We start from the raw sequence: 16,947 nt of genomic DNA, 5'->3' as shown, positions 1-16,947 counted from the left end.
GTGGGTGTTCGGTGATGTTTCGAGGCTGTTGGTGGTTTTCAGCAAAGGAAAAGTTATGCAATTTCAAGGCCCACAAGCTTCTCAATGCAGACCCCACTTTACGTCAGAATGAGATCCAGAACGCGCATTCGTGCTCCCTCAAGTGTCTTTCTTGGCGAGTCCAACTGGCGGAGTTCGGCAATGTACTTTCATACCATGTTCAGGGGTAGTAAGTGTGATGTAAAACAGGGTATACACTGATCGAAGAGCAGTTCACGTAGAATCATCTCAAGTCGCCTTTTGGTATATATGTGCCCCGATGACAGTGGTGACACCGTACGCGGAGGATTCAGTCTTTTGTGATGTTCACAGCCTCAAGTCCCGTAGAAGGCGAGGATCGCCACACCCGTCGCCTCTTTCTGAGATATTGAGCAAAAAACCACAGTTTATTTCTTTGGTCAATCAAAGGAACCAGAGACTTTGGAACTGGTTTGACAAACGAAACAAACGGCTGCAATGGTCGCGAGATGGATTCCCTGAACAAAGAGCATCATACGATCGAGAATGGAGATGGACATTTCCCACACAAATCAAACGGATCGCAAAGAATAACTGCGGGCAGCGAGCGAGGCAAGGGCACAGAGGACATTTCGTTCGAACATACCCCCTTCCTAGGCAGAGTATGGGAGGCTCGGGAGGCAGATCGGAAAGATGAACGACACGGTGCACGACGCGACTCTTTGAGTCTGCGTATGCCATTAACGACCTCTACAGAAGCTTCTCTGCGAGCGTCTCCTCAGCTTTCCGGAGCAAGGCAGCATTTCACAGGCTCCATCGCGAGTATCCGGCCATCCTACGAGTCAAAGAATTTGTGTGCGTCAGGAGCTGCTTTCTGCTTCATCTAGCTAAGCTATACCGGGCAAGACAGAGCGAAGGGAGAAGGCTTGCCTTCTGCCGACCTGTTCAAGTCTCCCGCGGATAACCTTCAACAATTTCATCCAACTCCAACACCTTGAGTTGCATCGCGGGCATCAACGGAATCTGCATAGCATTAACAAGCCCCTCAAAGCTCAGCTTATCCTTCCTATCTTCCACCCACTCCTCACAGAACTTGTAGCATTCCTCAGCGCAGATCTTTTCAGCAAGTAAATCCTTCATCCCTGCCACCTCCCCGCTTTCTTTGTTAGTTACAAGTTCTCGAGCAATCGGAGCAACCACATCATTGATATAAAAAAGCCCAGGAGCAAGCTGCTGAATACTCAAAGGCAGTCCATCTTCTCTCACAAACAACACAGGGCCAGTCAAGGGGATATGAGTGTGATATCCGAATCGCTGGCTGGCTTTCTTGGAGTAGACGAGGAAGAGGCGTGCTTGTGAGTTGTAGATTTCCGGACCATTGATCAGGGCCAGTTTGACTGGGAATCCCAGACGATGAGAGAGTGGGGAGGGCATCCAGGCGGGATTTAGCTGGGCTTGTGTTGTTGGGGAAAGGTCGAGGGATCTGGATGTTAGGTTGCCGCATGGGACTGGGCATGGGATGAAAATGTTTTTGTCAAGGGGTTGTGGGTTCGTTTGAGGGTGGATGATGACGCCGCGGATCCAGGATTCTGGGAGGTCGTTGGATGGTACTGGTCGGATGGGCAGGGTGGTATCGCTTGGGGGCTGCATGATTTGTGATGAGGAGAAGAGATACGAGTGCAGCGTCTACTTACAAGCACTTGAGAGAAGGAAGTAGGCAGCTTGCTAAGGTTGTGACATGTTCTGAGAATATGCCGGGTGCTTCTACGGCATACCACCATGGGCAATCGGTGTCTTACAGAGACGGCGGCGGCCAATCCTTCGACATGCATATGCGAGTATACGATTCCAGGCTTTATGAGCTATCACTATGCGGTGTTCCTCAGCAAGAGGATCGAAGCGGTTACCGAGAGGAGAACTGTTACTTCTATCTAAGACACACACAGTCGTGTGACGACTTTGAGATTCAGTTACTAATGGTAGTTACTATGATAATTGCGACCATGGACTGCGGCTATTACCTAGACCAAAACCGACAGAAATTCGGGTCTATGTTACAAGCTGAATGCTTGCTCCATCATCGAGATCAAGAATGCTATTCCTCTCACCATAGTCGAATCCAAAGACCTAACGCYCCGAATGAGGAAGACGGGCCGCGCAGCAGAAGCCAATGTAGGAAACCTCGGCATCGTGAATAGCAAGTGGCGGAAGTCCCTATAGGATAGCATGCAGGGCATCGTGCTGAACTGTTATCCTCTGTTTGAATTGTTGATGAGCCTCCGCTTCTCCTGGCACAACTTCTCCCACTGCGAGTAGGCCACATCGCTCCGGAAATCTTGAGATGGTGCGGCTCGCGGACAAAGCTGTCATTTGTTTGTTGAATCGGGCTGACTCTTTGTAATGTCAAAGCAAGCTCGGGAGCGGGAACGCCACGTGTATAGCTATTGCTGGTCGGAGCAGCATAGTCCTCGGCTCTGCAAGTCGTGACCAGGAAAGGATATGTTTGGTTCATATACCTGGGAGGCAGTCAGTATCATCATGAACATCGTCAAAAGAGTTGAATCTTCCTTACCAGCGTAATAAAGTAGAATCCGGCTTCCAGCCTTGCGCACCTTCGACTCGATCCTCCTCAGCCAGTATCCGTTTCGAGGATAGGTAGCAAAGCCGCTACGAGCTGAATGAACCTCTCCAGCTGCGAAACAGACTTCTTTCGCCCAGCCCGCGTTCCTTGGCTCGCTGATTAWGTTCGATCACTGTCCAATGAGTAAGAGTTCTGGCGGCGTCGCCAATGAGATGTGACTTGTTTCCCAGCAGGCAAAATCTTGCGCGCAGGCGATCTCTGGTTCTGCGCTGTCTTCGTCTGATGCTTGCTGACCTTCCGTGGCGCCGGCTCCGGCAAGGGAGGGCCTTTCTGCTGATCAGATTGACGCTTGCAATCTCCCGTTGAGTCGACCGAGAGCGAAGGACGATGTGCTTCGTCCTACCACTCGAGGAGGCGATCGATCGCGGGATGGTTGTACTTCCAAAGGGTAACAGGCTGGATGCGGCCGATACACTGAAGGTAAAACCTTGAAGTAAAATCGGGTTGATACAACGTGTAAAGAAGAAAGAAGAAAATCCGACGAACAACGTGATATCGTGGGAAGCCATGGCTAAGCATGATGACACGTGATGAGTCACCAACAAATCTCAAGTGATACATCTGATGTTGGAGAGGAAAGAGGAGAGGTACAAGGCCTTTTTCGCCACGAGGGTGAGTTGAACGTACTCCGCCTCCGGAGAAAGGAAAGCAACGGCAACATGTTGGCCGGAGTCGTACAATATCGGCGCTCTCGCAAACTTGAACAGGATTCCTCCGGCGGACCTTCGATTGTCGGGATCCTCTGCCTGGGAAGCGTCGGTGTAAGCAAAGAAGTTGAGACCGCCAGTGCCTGTTCCCTGTGGGAGCATGCTGTGGCTCTTTATGCCGATCAGTCGTTCCTAACACGTACGAGGCAGAACGCTGGCTGGGGGAGGATCTGTATCTGGGTTGATTGAGGAGAGAGAGCATTCGCGTCTAGTGACGGCAACCGTGGGGGAATYGATGTTGAATGAGGCGGTGCCGGTCGGATGGAATTTGCAATGGGATGGGTGAGGGTGCTCCTGTGGGCAACGAAGGCGAAATCGCAGCACTTTGTCATCCGGAATCGTTGGTGAGAAAGATCGCCAGCTTCCGAAAGAGAGATTGGATGCAGCTTTCTCTGCACGCTTGAAACGCGGTGTAGCTCCATTACAGCCTCATGATGCGCCGTTGTATTTGGTGGATATACTGTGCGCTGAGAAGGGGGAAGAAAAGTATTTTGTGATAGTGGCGGTGAGATCTGGGCGAGGACTTTGAAGCTAGGTGCAATCCATTCGCAAGTCAAGGATGAAGTAGACCTGTGGGCTCATCTGATCCGTGTCATCGTCGCTGATGATAACCTTAGTGGAGTCTGCTTCGTTGGGTTGATCGCTGGACTGCTCTCCTAGCACTTCTGCTCCTGCTCCTGCTCTGGGGCAACGGATCATTGTTGGTCCTTGCGGGGATAGAGCCAAAGATCAGCGCATCTGATTCTTCATCCTCCGGGAACAGACTTGATGAGAGGAGTTGTCCTGGAAAATGGTTGGATGGGTCGATTGCTATAGCGTGGTTGTCAAAGTGTATATAATGTAGATGGGACTGCGTGGAGATCAAACGCTTTCAAAGACAAAATACATAGTATAAGAGACAAGTGAAGATGTGAGAAAGATGAAGAGATGATGTGGTAGAAAGAAGAGATCATGTATCTCTTATGTATGATTGAATGTTTGCTTACTTACTGTTTACCAACAGCCCCACGAAGGAGCCGCCACGTTTGCTCAAACGGTTTCCCGCCTATACAGCTTGTGCACAATGAGAAAGCCCGAACCGCCGTGACCAACGCTTAGCAGAGGATTCCGGAACGCTGCGCTTAGTGCCTGGGCATATCGGCCGACAGGTCTGACACTTCAGATCGCCACACTGGCAGTCGACCACCTCCGTCGGCGACCAATCCGGCTCGGAAAAGAGAGAAGTGAGAGTAGGAGCATCACTCGGACCCCCAATTCTTGGAAGACCAACCCGGTACCCATCCGCGGCACGCTCGCTACAAGCAATGTCTACGAGAGGACATCGGGAATCGTTGGTCCAGCCCATTCGTTCGACCTCGGCAACACCGACGAGTTCGTGATGGGTGCGACGATTTCGAGCCAAGTCCATGCGAGCGAGGATGTGGTTGTAGAGATGACTGCTGGTGAAGTGGATGCGCTCCTCGATCGAGGCTTGCTCGTACTCCAGTTCCGTAAGGAGTTGGCGGAGAGAGGGGTCGAAGGTTAGAGCGCGAATTGCGTTGATGGAGGTTATGATGTTGTTGGAAGATGCTAGGGGCATATCCATGCGTTGCACTTCGCCGCGGGTGTCGAACATGTTGATGGGTGTAGATGAGGGTGTTTGAGTGGACGGAAGCGGTTGTGTGGAGTAGTATGAGTTGTAGTGATTCAAGCGAACGAGTCAGTATAAGAGGAACTGGTCAACAGTGTCTTCTTGTAGTGGGCTCGAACGAAGCGATGCTTGGATGAGGGGAGAAATGCATACTGGGCTGCATAGTGCATATATCTCAAGGCAGGTCTGGTGCGAGGAGACAACGCATTGTCACGGTAGCTTTGTCCACTGATGTCCACAAAGCCATTCTCCATTGTTAGCCACGCATCTCAATGCCGCTTTGTGCCTTTGTCTTCCAGCAGCCAACTGTCCATCTGTCCATCACGTCGAAAGACTGCTTTCCCAGTATGGTTGGATTTGCCACAGAGGCTATTCATCACATACTCTCCCGCATTTCTAGCGTTCGCTATACGTCGTCTCTTGCTCTCCCGTCTTTCTCATCTCTGCATCCCATCAGAACTGGATCTGTACCGCTCGGGAAATCTGAAGATGCTAAGCGTGCTGCCTCCAGGACCTGGTTGCGTCTCGCCGTCCGTGCAGTAAAAGATACTTCCATTGGCATGAGCTCGGGCGGCGATGGCTGGAAAAAGTTGATTCTGATTGATAGCAACGTAACATGGTCTTCCGCCCCAACCCTAACCCTTGCCCTTTTCTGACCTTCAGCACAAACATTCCCGACCTTGACTCGTTGACAAGTGTCGACTGTTGCCCGGATGTTCCAATCCACGCGCGCTTTGAGGGTCCCCCACAAGAAAGGAGTTGAGTTAGACGACCTTCGTATCCTTGATCGTTGCGATGGGAGTGACACAGCCGTGTCTTCCATGAGGAGGCATGCAATGGTCGTTGCCTCTAAGCCGACGCTGGTTCTTAGCAGACCGATCAACGCGTCCCATACTGGCCAGTACAAGTGAGTTGGTGATGATAGCAGCAGGTAAAACTCTGCAGTACTGAACCATCCGCAATCTTTCCTTTTCTTGGAAAACACAGCCGATCAGGGGCGTCTTTGTGTTGACTTYGGGCAGCCCACGATCAGAGACGGACCGATCAAGAATGCCCATCCAAGGTCCTCCAGTGTTGATCCGGGGCTTATACGCAGAGTCAATGTGCTGTTATTAGCGTCGATGACTAGGGTAAGTGATACCATCTTGCAAGGCTTCCCTCAATGAGCTTGGATAGTGGCATTTGATGCCGGCGGGTTCCCCGAAGGAGACAGCCGTGGATGTCAGCAATGGCTGTTGTGGCATACGCCTCCTTCAGAGGGAACATCGCTGTTCACTGTCATTCATTGTCTGTTCCAGGTGTGGCGCTGCTTTGTGACCGCGGTCCGAGCGGCTTTCTGTCGCGAATAAGCCAGGGCCGTCACCCAAAATCGGATTGCGCGGAGATGGCAGGACATATTCCATGGAGCCTCCAGGATAGAAAGATGATGGAGAGAGATGAACACAATCGGGACCGACGGGAGCTAAGGTGCTGCACAGTTCTGGAGCCGCTCCCGACGGCGCTAACGAATCAGTGGAGATGTTGAGTACACATCAACACTCTCTTTGCGCTCTGAGCTCCCTATTCCGGAGCCCAGCAAACGAAGACCCTTCGACATAGCGACCGGTTCTATAGCCTGTTGTCCGAACATGGAACCTTCTATGGTGCCTCCACTGCCCAGAATCAGCCATCTAACATCGAAGACACGGAAAATATGAATAGCCAGGGTCGAGGGAATTCTTGACGGCTGCGATAMAAGGGATTCCACTGATGCGTCTGGCCAAGAGATTGTCTGAGTCCCCGACGCAACCTAGGGGTTTGCAGAGCTGATCCGCACGGAACGGTGTTGCCCACACCGGAGCCGAGATACAACCTATTAAGGCACATTTTAGAGCCTCCGAACGAAAAACTCAGAAAACGAGACCTGGGTAGCTCTCGAGTCGTCGACCAGAACTGAAGATGCGAAGTCGGCTGGACAAGCTCAGCCTACTGATCCTGCGGCTATATATCAGGCTATCATGCGGCCAGGAAAGGCAAACCGAGGGCTCATGAGCAAGTTTTTGGTCTCATTCCCCCATTTTCGGACTTGCAGGTCCCTCCTTCGGTACGTTTGATATCGCTTGACTTTGACGTGCTGATCATGCTTCCCCTGGCATTCAGATCGTGTGCCTTCACGGACTGCACTGCTGAGCTCGTCTCTCGTGATCTATCACTACTGTTCTTCTCATTGCAGACCACTTATTTTAATGACTCGAACGATTCAACAACGCTTCTCGGCATTTCGACTCTAACTCACTAGCTTAATAAATACACCGCTACAATGTCCACTCCTCAGGATGCAAAGATCTGCAAATGCACTTCCTGCTCCGCCCGTCACCTGAACAAAACCCGGTTGGAGATCCGCGCAGCACTTGAGAGCGCTCCCGGAAAAGGCACAATCGACCGGCACTGGTACCCACTTCTCGCATATGAGATCGAAGCGCTCTTCAAACTCCGATTTCATATCTTTCGACGTATTGGATATCTTGACAATCCAAGTGCCACCAGAGACTTCGTCAGCGACTCCTTGGAAGCGTTCGAAACACTCGTCTTCCGGCTAAGGGAGCTACTTGCACATGGCGACTGCACAGGTCTTGACGTCAGCTTCGTTGACTATGGACGGGTGCGAAGAAGCGTCAGAGATATGCGGGTAAGACTCGATACCGCCCAAGAGAAAATGGAAGATGTATTGACGGAGGACTCTGACCCGTGGCCAGCGCTGCATTCCCCACTTCTGAGTGTTGCCCCGAACAGTCCATTGCAGCTGGCTCGAGACCCTCCCGTGTTAGCCCAATCCCCAGTCGTGATAGATAATGATGAAGAAGACAGCGAAGCAGTCCATGACAGTTTAATCCACATGCTCGAGGAATGGATGAGAACTCTGCCCAAAGAATTCCATGCCGATGTTCAAGACGCTCCTCACCCGCCTCAACCAGCAGACGCCGTCCAACAACCCCGTAACTTCGTTCAATGCTCAGATAAAACAAGCGAGACACCTGATAATCTCTTTCAAGATCCTCCTCTCTCCGCCGCCATGGCCGCAAATGCAGATCGCTGTCTGATCAGTTCCCAACGGAAGGTTTCACGGTTAAAGCTGGAACAACGAAGGATAATACGAGAGCTAAAAGRTGTGTTAGATCGGCCTTTGCTCCGTCTTGAGCTTCCATCGTAACCGCTACTGTCCCCAATGCGGGTGGACTTGCGAGGTTGGAAGGAACAGCGATATCTGAGTTAGTTGGCCTCGCACTCTATGTAGGGAACGACAGATTGGTTCACGGTATCATGAAATTGCGACATCCATGGAAAATTGCGATGCTCCTTTCCATACTATCGTGATCTGCACATCAGGTGACATATTCTTCTGGATGACAGGAGCGTCAGTTGTAGCCAACGTGGTCATGCGTGTAATTCCCTCATCGCCCTTTCATCATCAGATACTGCTCGCTGACCTTGTCGTGTCAGCTAGACTTAGCGGCGTAAATCTGCACATCTTCTTGATCCTTCATTCCAATCGACCGAGACAATCTTAGCCTGCCACTCGAACTACCAAGATCATCGTTATCGTGTCTTAGGCAGGAAGATTAACTCGTCGCAGCAGCACCCCAAAACACCGCAACAAACATATCTCTTCCATCAGCAGATGCCTCCTCGTCAGTCATCGGATCTATGCCGATGCATCGATTGCGCACCCCGAACTCCCCGCGAGATCAGCCGCGACATTTGTGAAAAGTTGAGAGAGGCCGAAGGCGACAATGAGCTTAGCCAGACCGATTACCAAGAGCTAGCATACGCTATCGAAGCGCTAAAAAGACTTCGCGACCGTATCACCGACGATGGCTACGACCTTCCCGACGAACGCTGGCGTTACACCGAATATGAAATGGAAGCCGCTCGCGATGCCAGAACCTTTGTCGACCATGCATTGGACAACTATGACTTCAACATCATACACTTGGAAAGGCTCCTCGGCCGTGAGAATAATCGTCTTCGTATGAGCGAGAAGGATCACAAACTTGCCAGGAGCATTGTTTTCGCTGCTAGAGAGAGTTTGTACTGCGCTCAACTCGTCGCAAGCAGCTCTTGTCTTCCAGGCACAATTGAAGAAATATCGGCTCCAGATATGCCAGATTATCCTTCGCCGCCGGAGTCGCTCGGAGGACCGTCAGTATCCAGTGATGACGAGCGGAGCAAAACAAAAAATGTGCCAGTCAGAGAGCCGAGTCGAGCTTTCCAAGACGCGTTTCAGGCAGAGCAGAACGGACGGGGACCAGCGGCCACGGGCGCCGAAGACACACTATCTATGCAATCAGATCCCGCAGATACCGAGCCTGAAGTTCATCTTCCGAGTCAGTTCCTGAGGATGGGAAGCCAAGTTCTTGGCTTTGTTGACGCTCTTTTGGAGGATCTGGACCGGCCTGCATTCTTTCAACGGGCTCCGTCGACGGCCAGTGCTCAGTCTGATCGCATAGATACCGTGGCTGGGCTCAAGAACATGCTCTCGAAGGTGTCCTCTCGTCTCCAGAGCATGTAAGTGTGAAGAGGGTTGCTCGAAGAAACAAGTCGGCATCGAGGATCAGAATTTTTCGCGATTGCAAGAGAATAGCCTCAATGCTTTCCTCCCGCCCACGGCAGCAGCGCGTATGGGCAGTCCAGCTCACTTGAAATCAATCGATCGATTTCCTCGAAGCGGCCGCAGTATTGCGATTTCACTTCTTTCCGCTTTCCACTTCTCGTCATCGCTAGCAGAGTAGTAGCAGAAATGAGAAAGAATCTCGTTCGCGGCAAGAAATCCTCCATGGTATTAGGGTGTGGCTCTGTTTGATCTCATCTGAGTGATTGAATAGCGATCTGCTGAAACAATATACCAATGTCCTTACAACCGGAGCCTGCACATTTCCTGCAAATGCCGGTTACTTCGCCGCTGACACGGTGCATATGAAGCCGTCCACATAAGTCCCCTGATCTGCGTTGTAGTCTTTGTTTTGCGACTCCCCGGTGTAGACAATGAATGCGGTTGTCAAATTTGTCATTCTTTGATTGACTTCAACTACTTTGCTAACATGCAAGTAAGACTTTTGTGGTGTTATGACCGAGCAGTGAGAAGGAAACAAGCGTGGGAGTCGTGATGCTCGATTGAAGTCTGTTGGTGAACTGCTGTGTCCATATGCTCGAGACCCAGTAGGGTGGAGATCAGGCTCACTGCTGCAGAGTAGCATGCTGAAGAGACAGTTCAGTCGTGATGTTCAATCCCAGGCAGAGAAGGCCAACGCTGTGGCTCCAGGCAGAGAACTTTGAGCTGATTGGCTGTCCCAGCTTGGCCGACGGTCGGTAGCTTGATTGCCGCTGCTTCTCAGGAGAAGGTATTGACCCTTTCGCTTGGGAGAAGGTGTCCACCGCCCAGGTTGGCGCGCCGCCACATCAACTTCGGACTGCGAGACATGAATGTCGTCACAGAGAGCCGCAGGGTATGACAGCCCGCGTCGACCTCGTACTGCAGGGCTTGGATGTCTTAGGAGCTGCTGCTGCACAGATATTGCTGCGTCGACCTCGTACTGCCAGGCCTGCGTGTAGAACCGCCAAGCAACCAAGGTGCGTGAGAAGCTGCGTCGGCCGTGCATGAGAGGCTTCGTCGACAGTGCTTGAGAGGCTTTGTCAATCGTGGAGTTCGGGCAAGGAATGCMTTTCGAGTCGCACACGGGCTTGAGGAGCCCTCTAGATTAGGAACTCATGGAATAATTGGCCGCAAATTGCTCCCAGCTAATATGGCATGGGATTGCGCCTGTTCGAGCGTCGTTTCACCACTCAAGTCTCGTTTGACACTGTGTGCGAACAGGTGTGTGAGGTTCGCGCCGGCTCTGACGTGATGTACTGCATGCTCTTCCGCTCTCCTCATCAACCTCCACCAGGACTCCCTACGACACGGAGTATCAAACTCCGAGCCGGTAGGACTCGTGGCAGCAATAGGCTGGAGGTAGCATGAATCATTGTATGGCAGGCAATCGTGAATCGGTGGAATACAGGAGACTACAAGGAATAGTGTAGACTGTGAACATGTCTTTCTGCCTCTGCACTTGATGCGTCTTGAAGTAGAACAAAGCCATCGGCTCAGACTTGTAGTCGATACAGCAGCATTCCGTGTATCTTGAAGAGCTGCGATGATGGTATGGTGGTGCTTCGACGTCCAATGCTCTGACAGTTTCATCATTCGCCAATGATCTCGGAAATGACAAGCATGCGGTAGCATGAATGCTGGCGCTGCCGGTCGCTGTCCAACTCATTTGATCTTGCAAGGAGAGCAGCTAGCTACTCAGTGTTCTGACCCAGCGGTTGGTGTTCCTGATCCTCCAGCTTCCACTTTCAGAATGGCTCATATCCTTTTGCAGTGCGTGTGCAGTGTCTTGATATGACAATGTCTAGTAAAGGATTGCCAAACCGTGGAGGGAAAGCTCAGAGGCAACGCGGCTGACTGGCGGTTTCCTGCTGCCTTGAGACAATAGTCTTGCCCCCATGCGAGCATGAACTGGTGATGAGCTTACTGAGTTCAAGCGACCTGGCCGATTTTGTACCCGGCCCCGTGAAGTCCAAAGTGCGGTGACGATATGGTCTGGGCAGGGAAGATCAAAGGGTTTTCTGCCGACGGCAAATGGTGCGACTGTTGGTCTTCTCGACACTCTTGGGTTTTGGGGCATGACAGGGAACATGATCGTAGCAAAGAGCCAAGGGGGCAAAGTTGAAGGCTGCGGAGAGAAGTGATCATTCGAAGTCCGGGCAGGTGGAGAAGAGCGTCCTGGATGTGTCATAGAGTACACAAGTAGCATCGGTGAAATAGATTCTTGGCAGCAGAGGGAGAGTGTTTGAAGACGCCAGCGGTGATTCCTCGAAACGAGCGCCTTCTTGCAAAGGTGTGTCAAGACGGGCCTGGAATTAGCGTAGATGTGACTGTGAGGGATCCTACCTTGGAGAAAGGACACGCTCTCGAAGAGTTTCACCTCATGCCTACGACTCCGGCCCAGTGGCTGTGTCGACAGTGAACATACTGTCGTTGGAATGGCCGCGCACGGCGATGGTGGTACCAAAGTCCCTGGCCGTACTCCCAGCACTGGGTGAAGTAAGTTGTGGTGTTGGTGAATGATGTGGATGTTGGAGGTCTTCCAAAAGTAGAGAAACGCGTAGATGGTGGTGAGAAATCTTGGAAGAATATTCGTAGCGCCAGCTACTTTCGCGGACTGAACTCCGGGTCGACAACATTTCGCGCTCTCCGTGCATACTGCGATTTAAGATACACGGAATTACGCTTTGCTGGCGTAGATGCGTGTTGGTAGTTAAGAGACTATACCATGCATGCAAATCACGCAAGAAAGGCGACGATTTTGCGTTTTGGGGATATTGGTCAAGAGGGGGAAGAGAAATCACACAGACTTGGTCACTGTACTATCTCATCCTCCAGCACCTTCGGGATGCACTTTGCTCCCGAGCAAGTGCACTTGAACTTCGATTGGACTTTCACAACCTTTTCTCCAATCTCCATCTCCATCTCCCACATCTTCTTTCCACAGCCTTCCCTCGCTTCATTCGCCTCCTTTGGCTCTACAACGATTTGGTCCACAGCCACACACTTTGACTCATGGCAAAGGTGGCTGGCCTGATATCTCTCCTCCAGGAGCAGCCTTCTCTCCTCATCAGTCCCGAATCCCCAAACCACAAGCCTGTGAGCCCCCTGTGGAGGTCGACTCACCTTGAAACTCCCATTCACGGTTCCTGCCCTGGTTCCTCCCTGAATTGGAGTAATTTATTCATAGCCATTTTCATTTCTTTCCTCCTTGCGAGCAAAATAACCCCGACAAGCAATGGTTTTCCCAAAACCATCAAGAACTAACTTAATCACGCCATCTTCTTCATCTCCCCAAGTTCATCCGCCACCGTCACGACAATCTATGCTCTCCATCTTGCAATGCCCCGCTGATCTCCTAGTCACCCGCTGCTCAGTGCAGCCAGAGCCCTTCGATTAGGAAAGGCTTCGTCCTGCCGGTCTGCTTGAGCTGATAGACGTGCAAAGCCCAACCTCCTTCATGAAAGTGCCACTGGCACGTCCCATTCACGCATCTAGCCCTGAAATAGTTCTCAACAGCTGGCGGCAGCGAAGCAAACCAGCTGTGAATGAGATACTTTGCTTCGTCGGGATTCTCAAACACCCAGACCGCGTTTGCACCGTAGTACGATTGCATGGCGCGCGCACGAGTCTTGCTGCTGATCTGGAGCTGGATGGGCGGTTTGTATGCCTTGGTGATGACCTCCGAGTGTGGCTCGATGTGGAAGACGTGGTTGTAGATCATATCGTACATTTCTTGAGGAAGCGATTCAAGGCCGTTGCGGAGGGCCTTGGTGGTGATGGGTGTCATGGGGATGGGCTCCCCGGAGAAGTCGTCGTGGAATGGGAGGGCTACGAAGCCCTTGCAGAGCTCGTCCTCGACAGAAGAAGGCATTGTGGGAGGCGCGCGAAATTAGTCGCAGAAAGTGCTGGCAGCGGAAGTCAGCGTCGAGGTCATTGTAGTAAGGAGGGGAGGACCAACGATCTCTTGCTCGTCGATTGAACACGATCAATGAATAGCTCCTCGAGGTGCTCGGTCGCGGAAGAAGGCTGTGAGATCTCGATGCGGTAGAGAAGAAGGCAGAAGGTTGCGATTGTTCTGTTCGTTTGTGAAGAGAGCACGCGAGCTGACTAGCGCTTGATGACAAAGCATCTTCTCCGCCTGAGGTACCAAGCAGAAACAGGGGCTAAGAAACGAGTGCGGTTCATGTCCCACCTGACGCTCTATGAACGCTCGCATCGTGAGACCACGGAACACTAGCAGTTTCATTGCTGGTAAGGCGGTCGGGATGACCGTCCCTCACTTCTTGCTTCATCAACTGCTGATGAGATGGGGTGTCGAAGGCCTATTCCAGAGCCACTTTAATATCTTAGGGATCAGAAACACCCATTTCGCCATTTCGCCACTCCTTGATGTGGTAGAATGATCCTCTTAACCAGTTGAGCGTGTTCGCGCTCCTCATCCCTCTTATTGTACGTTCATACTAATTAGTATGTCACGGTGGCGAGCCTGGAGATAAGGATTGGCGTCCTGATCCGTGGATTTCATCTGGCACACTGCCCAACTCACACCGATACCATCTCCAGCAACTTGGAGCCACAGGACCCGAAACTCCCACCTCCTACTCGTGACTCCTGTCTGATTAACGGCCTTGCAAGAGTTGGGCCACAATGGGCCGTGAAGGTTCAGCGATTCATTTCGGAATGCATTCCGCAGCGCTGGGTCTGCTGCTGCAACCATCTTCGACGCCGTGACTGTAGTAGTCTTTCATGAACGCGATACGGGAGGAAGATTCGATCTGCATAACAGATGAAGGTATCAGGGGTGAAGACCAGGTTGTAGAGCTGGTTGAACAATTTCTGTGGCAGGGGGAAAAGGCCCTAATGCAGCGGGTCGTCGCTGAGACTCGTTCGACCGAGCAGGGCTGCTTTGCACTCGCAGGCGGCCCCTTCGTCGGATAGGGAGGTTTGCTTCTGAGGCTCGAGGACGATAGGCATATGGGTAGTATTATCGACAGAGTCCTTACAAATGGGCCCCTCTTCTGCTTCGGCTGTGCTTGGTGATAATATATGTAGATTCTGCTCCTCGCGGCAGCGACGTGTTGGCCGCTGTCAACGCTATTCGGCTCTTCCTCGACGCCTTCCCTCGCCTCGTTCGACTTCATCTCGTTAGTGACATTGTTAGCTAGGTGGGCCCGGGCTGCTTCCTCCGCGTAATGTCATTTGCAGCCGTTGCGTCGCTCATGGTTGTTGCCGGAAATATCATCTGTGAAGTTTGGAGATGGCGCGGTCGGTAACTCTGAGTAGGGCGTGATCTGGAGGCATTCGTGCAGTCATATCTCTGATCCCATATCGTTAGGGTACGTCGAGTTGGTGATGCTGTCGCGCCACTCTTTGTGTGCTTGACCCGCTGTGTGCCTTTGGTCGGGCTTAGACATGTAATCTCTTGATACGCTTGATGAGACCAGCGGCCCGTTCCTGTGCGCGAGCTCATATCAAGGCTTTTCTGTACGTAAATGATGTAACGACGCGCGATTTGCGGAGTTCCACGACCAGCGGCATTGTACTTTGAAAGGGAGCGTCTCCAAGAAAGCGTCTGAGGCACGCCAGGTCGTGTCATTCCGGCAGAAGCGGCATACTTGTCATGCCCGAAACTCTCTTCGAGATGCAATATACATAGACCGGATGGAGGGGAGAGAAGGAAGTGTTGTCATTGACATTAACTGGAAGTCATGCTGTTCAATTTGCCGACGAAACGGTGCATGTGGCGTTCCTAACGTGAGCAACAGAGCACGACTCATCAGCAGAGCTGAACGACGAAGATCGACATGGCATTAGAAGGTACAGTATTCAGGGAAGAAAAAACACACAATAAAGATGCTAAATTCAAGGGGGGCAGAGCGAGATCGTGATGCAATGCGACCCACCAGGACACATGAAATGTTTGAAGGGACGGGTATACGGGCAGCAAGATATGTCTGCACCAGTTCATGAGTGAGCAAGCCAATCGCGTTTTGGCGCTGCAGGGCAAAGACTCCTCTCCTCCCCTTCATCCCATCCTAGATGCCAATCCCATGGAACCTCATCTTTGCGTCGTGGTGTGAATCGTTCGCAGTGCCATACCAGCGGATTCTTGAGACACGCAGCTCTCCCCTCTTCTMGTGAACCGTGGGCTTGAGTCGCGTGATCTTCAATTGGAACTTGACCCTCTTGACTCGCTCGGCGTTGATATAAAGACCGATTAAGTCAGGCTTTAGCACCACGATTGCTTGGCGAGATAGTCCAGCCACCCATTTTTCTAGGTAGATCCAAGAGTTCTCGATGTTTTGCATATCGTCGTGAATGCCGTGTGAGTAGTACTCCTTGAGATAAGCGGCGCGCGATAGACGATCAACTTGCATTGCGGAAGGTGGCCTATAAATAGCCATCATGGCGATAGGCAGTCTGTCTGGTTCGAAGACAAGGTCGTGAATACGGGCGAACAACTCCTGAGGGAGCGTTGCGACCCCTACACGTAGCTTCTCGGCGTCGATTGCTGCGTTCTTGATGCGCTGCCCAATCACCTTGCGGACTGCCATGCCATCCGCTTCGTTTGCCAGACCTTCCTGGTAGCGGTAMTCGTCTTCGATGTCCTGCCTCGCTTCCCTGCGATCGCTCAGCCACCTGGCGGCTCTGGCTTTTTTGCGGAAGGCTTCTCGCTGTTGACTCGCCAGCTGCGCTTTCTTTTGTCGCTTGCTGGCGATATCCGCAGAAGTGATGGCTTCCCACTCTGCAGCATCGGCCAGCGTTTTGTGTGTGGCGGCATTCATACGCTTCCGCACTCCGGCCGAGTGGCGATTGAGATCTGTCAATGACATGATCTTTTCCCTCTCAACAAGAAAGGCCTTGTCGTATGCGACTTTCTTCGCCTTTGCATCTTTCGTCGCCCGCTTCTTGGCTTCCTTTGCTTCCATATTCGCTGCGGATCGATAACACGCTTTAGCGTACGCAAAGAACCCTTCATTCTCAGCGCGATATGCAATCCGGGCGGCACGTCGAGCTGGCTCGTCGGGATTTGTGTTGACAAGATTGCGAAAGGCGTCTGCCTGATGCTCGAAGAGGGCATCCAGAACTGTGCCGTGGGACATAGCAAGTGTTGAACCCGGGTTAATGGTGGATGAGCCACGAATGTAATCGACGAAATACCTCGCGCTGGCGGGGATAAGGATCACTGTAGAGTGGGATTGGGGTTGAGGATTCGTGATTGCAGACTACGCGCGTGAATGTCGAGATGCTGTGGGACAATCAGTCGGACAATTTGAAGGCTTGGAAGAGAGGTGCTTACTTCCGCAGTACCTTTTCCTGTCTTGCTTATACGAGTTTCTAA

General features: G+C 51.9%; 3 protein-coding genes across 3 annotated transcripts; all 3 read right to left on the bottom strand.

Moving 5' to 3' along the window:
• Positions 1 to 942: 942 nt before the first annotated feature.
• Positions 943 to 1,647, bottom strand: RCC_08716 (uncharacterized protein; the record flags this gene model as incomplete). The annotated part of the gene is made up of 1 exon (XM_023773962.1): positions 943 to 1,647. The coding sequence occupies one exon, from the start codon at positions 1,645 to 1,647 to the stop codon at positions 943 to 945; it is 705 nt and encodes a 234-aa protein (XP_023629730.1).
• An 11,328-nt stretch (positions 1,648 to 12,975) lies between these two features.
• On the bottom strand, positions 12,976 to 13,476 carry RCC_08713 (uncharacterized protein; the record flags this gene model as incomplete). Its single annotated transcript, XM_023773961.1, has 1 exon — positions 12,976 to 13,476. One exon carries the CDS (start codon positions 13,474 to 13,476, stop codon positions 12,976 to 12,978), a length of 501 nt encoding a protein of 166 aa, XP_023629729.1.
• A 2,164-nt stretch (positions 13,477 to 15,640) lies between these two features.
• On the bottom strand, positions 15,641 to 16,708 carry RCC_08712 (uncharacterized protein; the record flags this gene model as incomplete). The annotated part of the gene is made up of 1 exon (XM_023773960.1): positions 15,641 to 16,708. One exon carries the CDS (start codon positions 16,706 to 16,708, stop codon positions 15,641 to 15,643), a length of 1,068 nt encoding a protein of 355 aa, XP_023629728.1.
• Between the last annotated feature and the right edge of the window lie 239 nt (positions 16,709 to 16,947).

Source organism: Ramularia collo-cygni (genome assembly GCF_900074925.1).
Source record: "Ramularia collo-cygni strain URUG2 genome assembly, contig: RCC_scaffold15, whole genome shotgun sequence".
NCBI lineage: Eukaryota > Fungi > Ascomycota > Dothideomycetes > Mycosphaerellales > Mycosphaerellaceae > Ramularia > Ramularia collo-cygni.
This window is presented reverse-complemented; position numbering and strand designations above follow the sequence as displayed.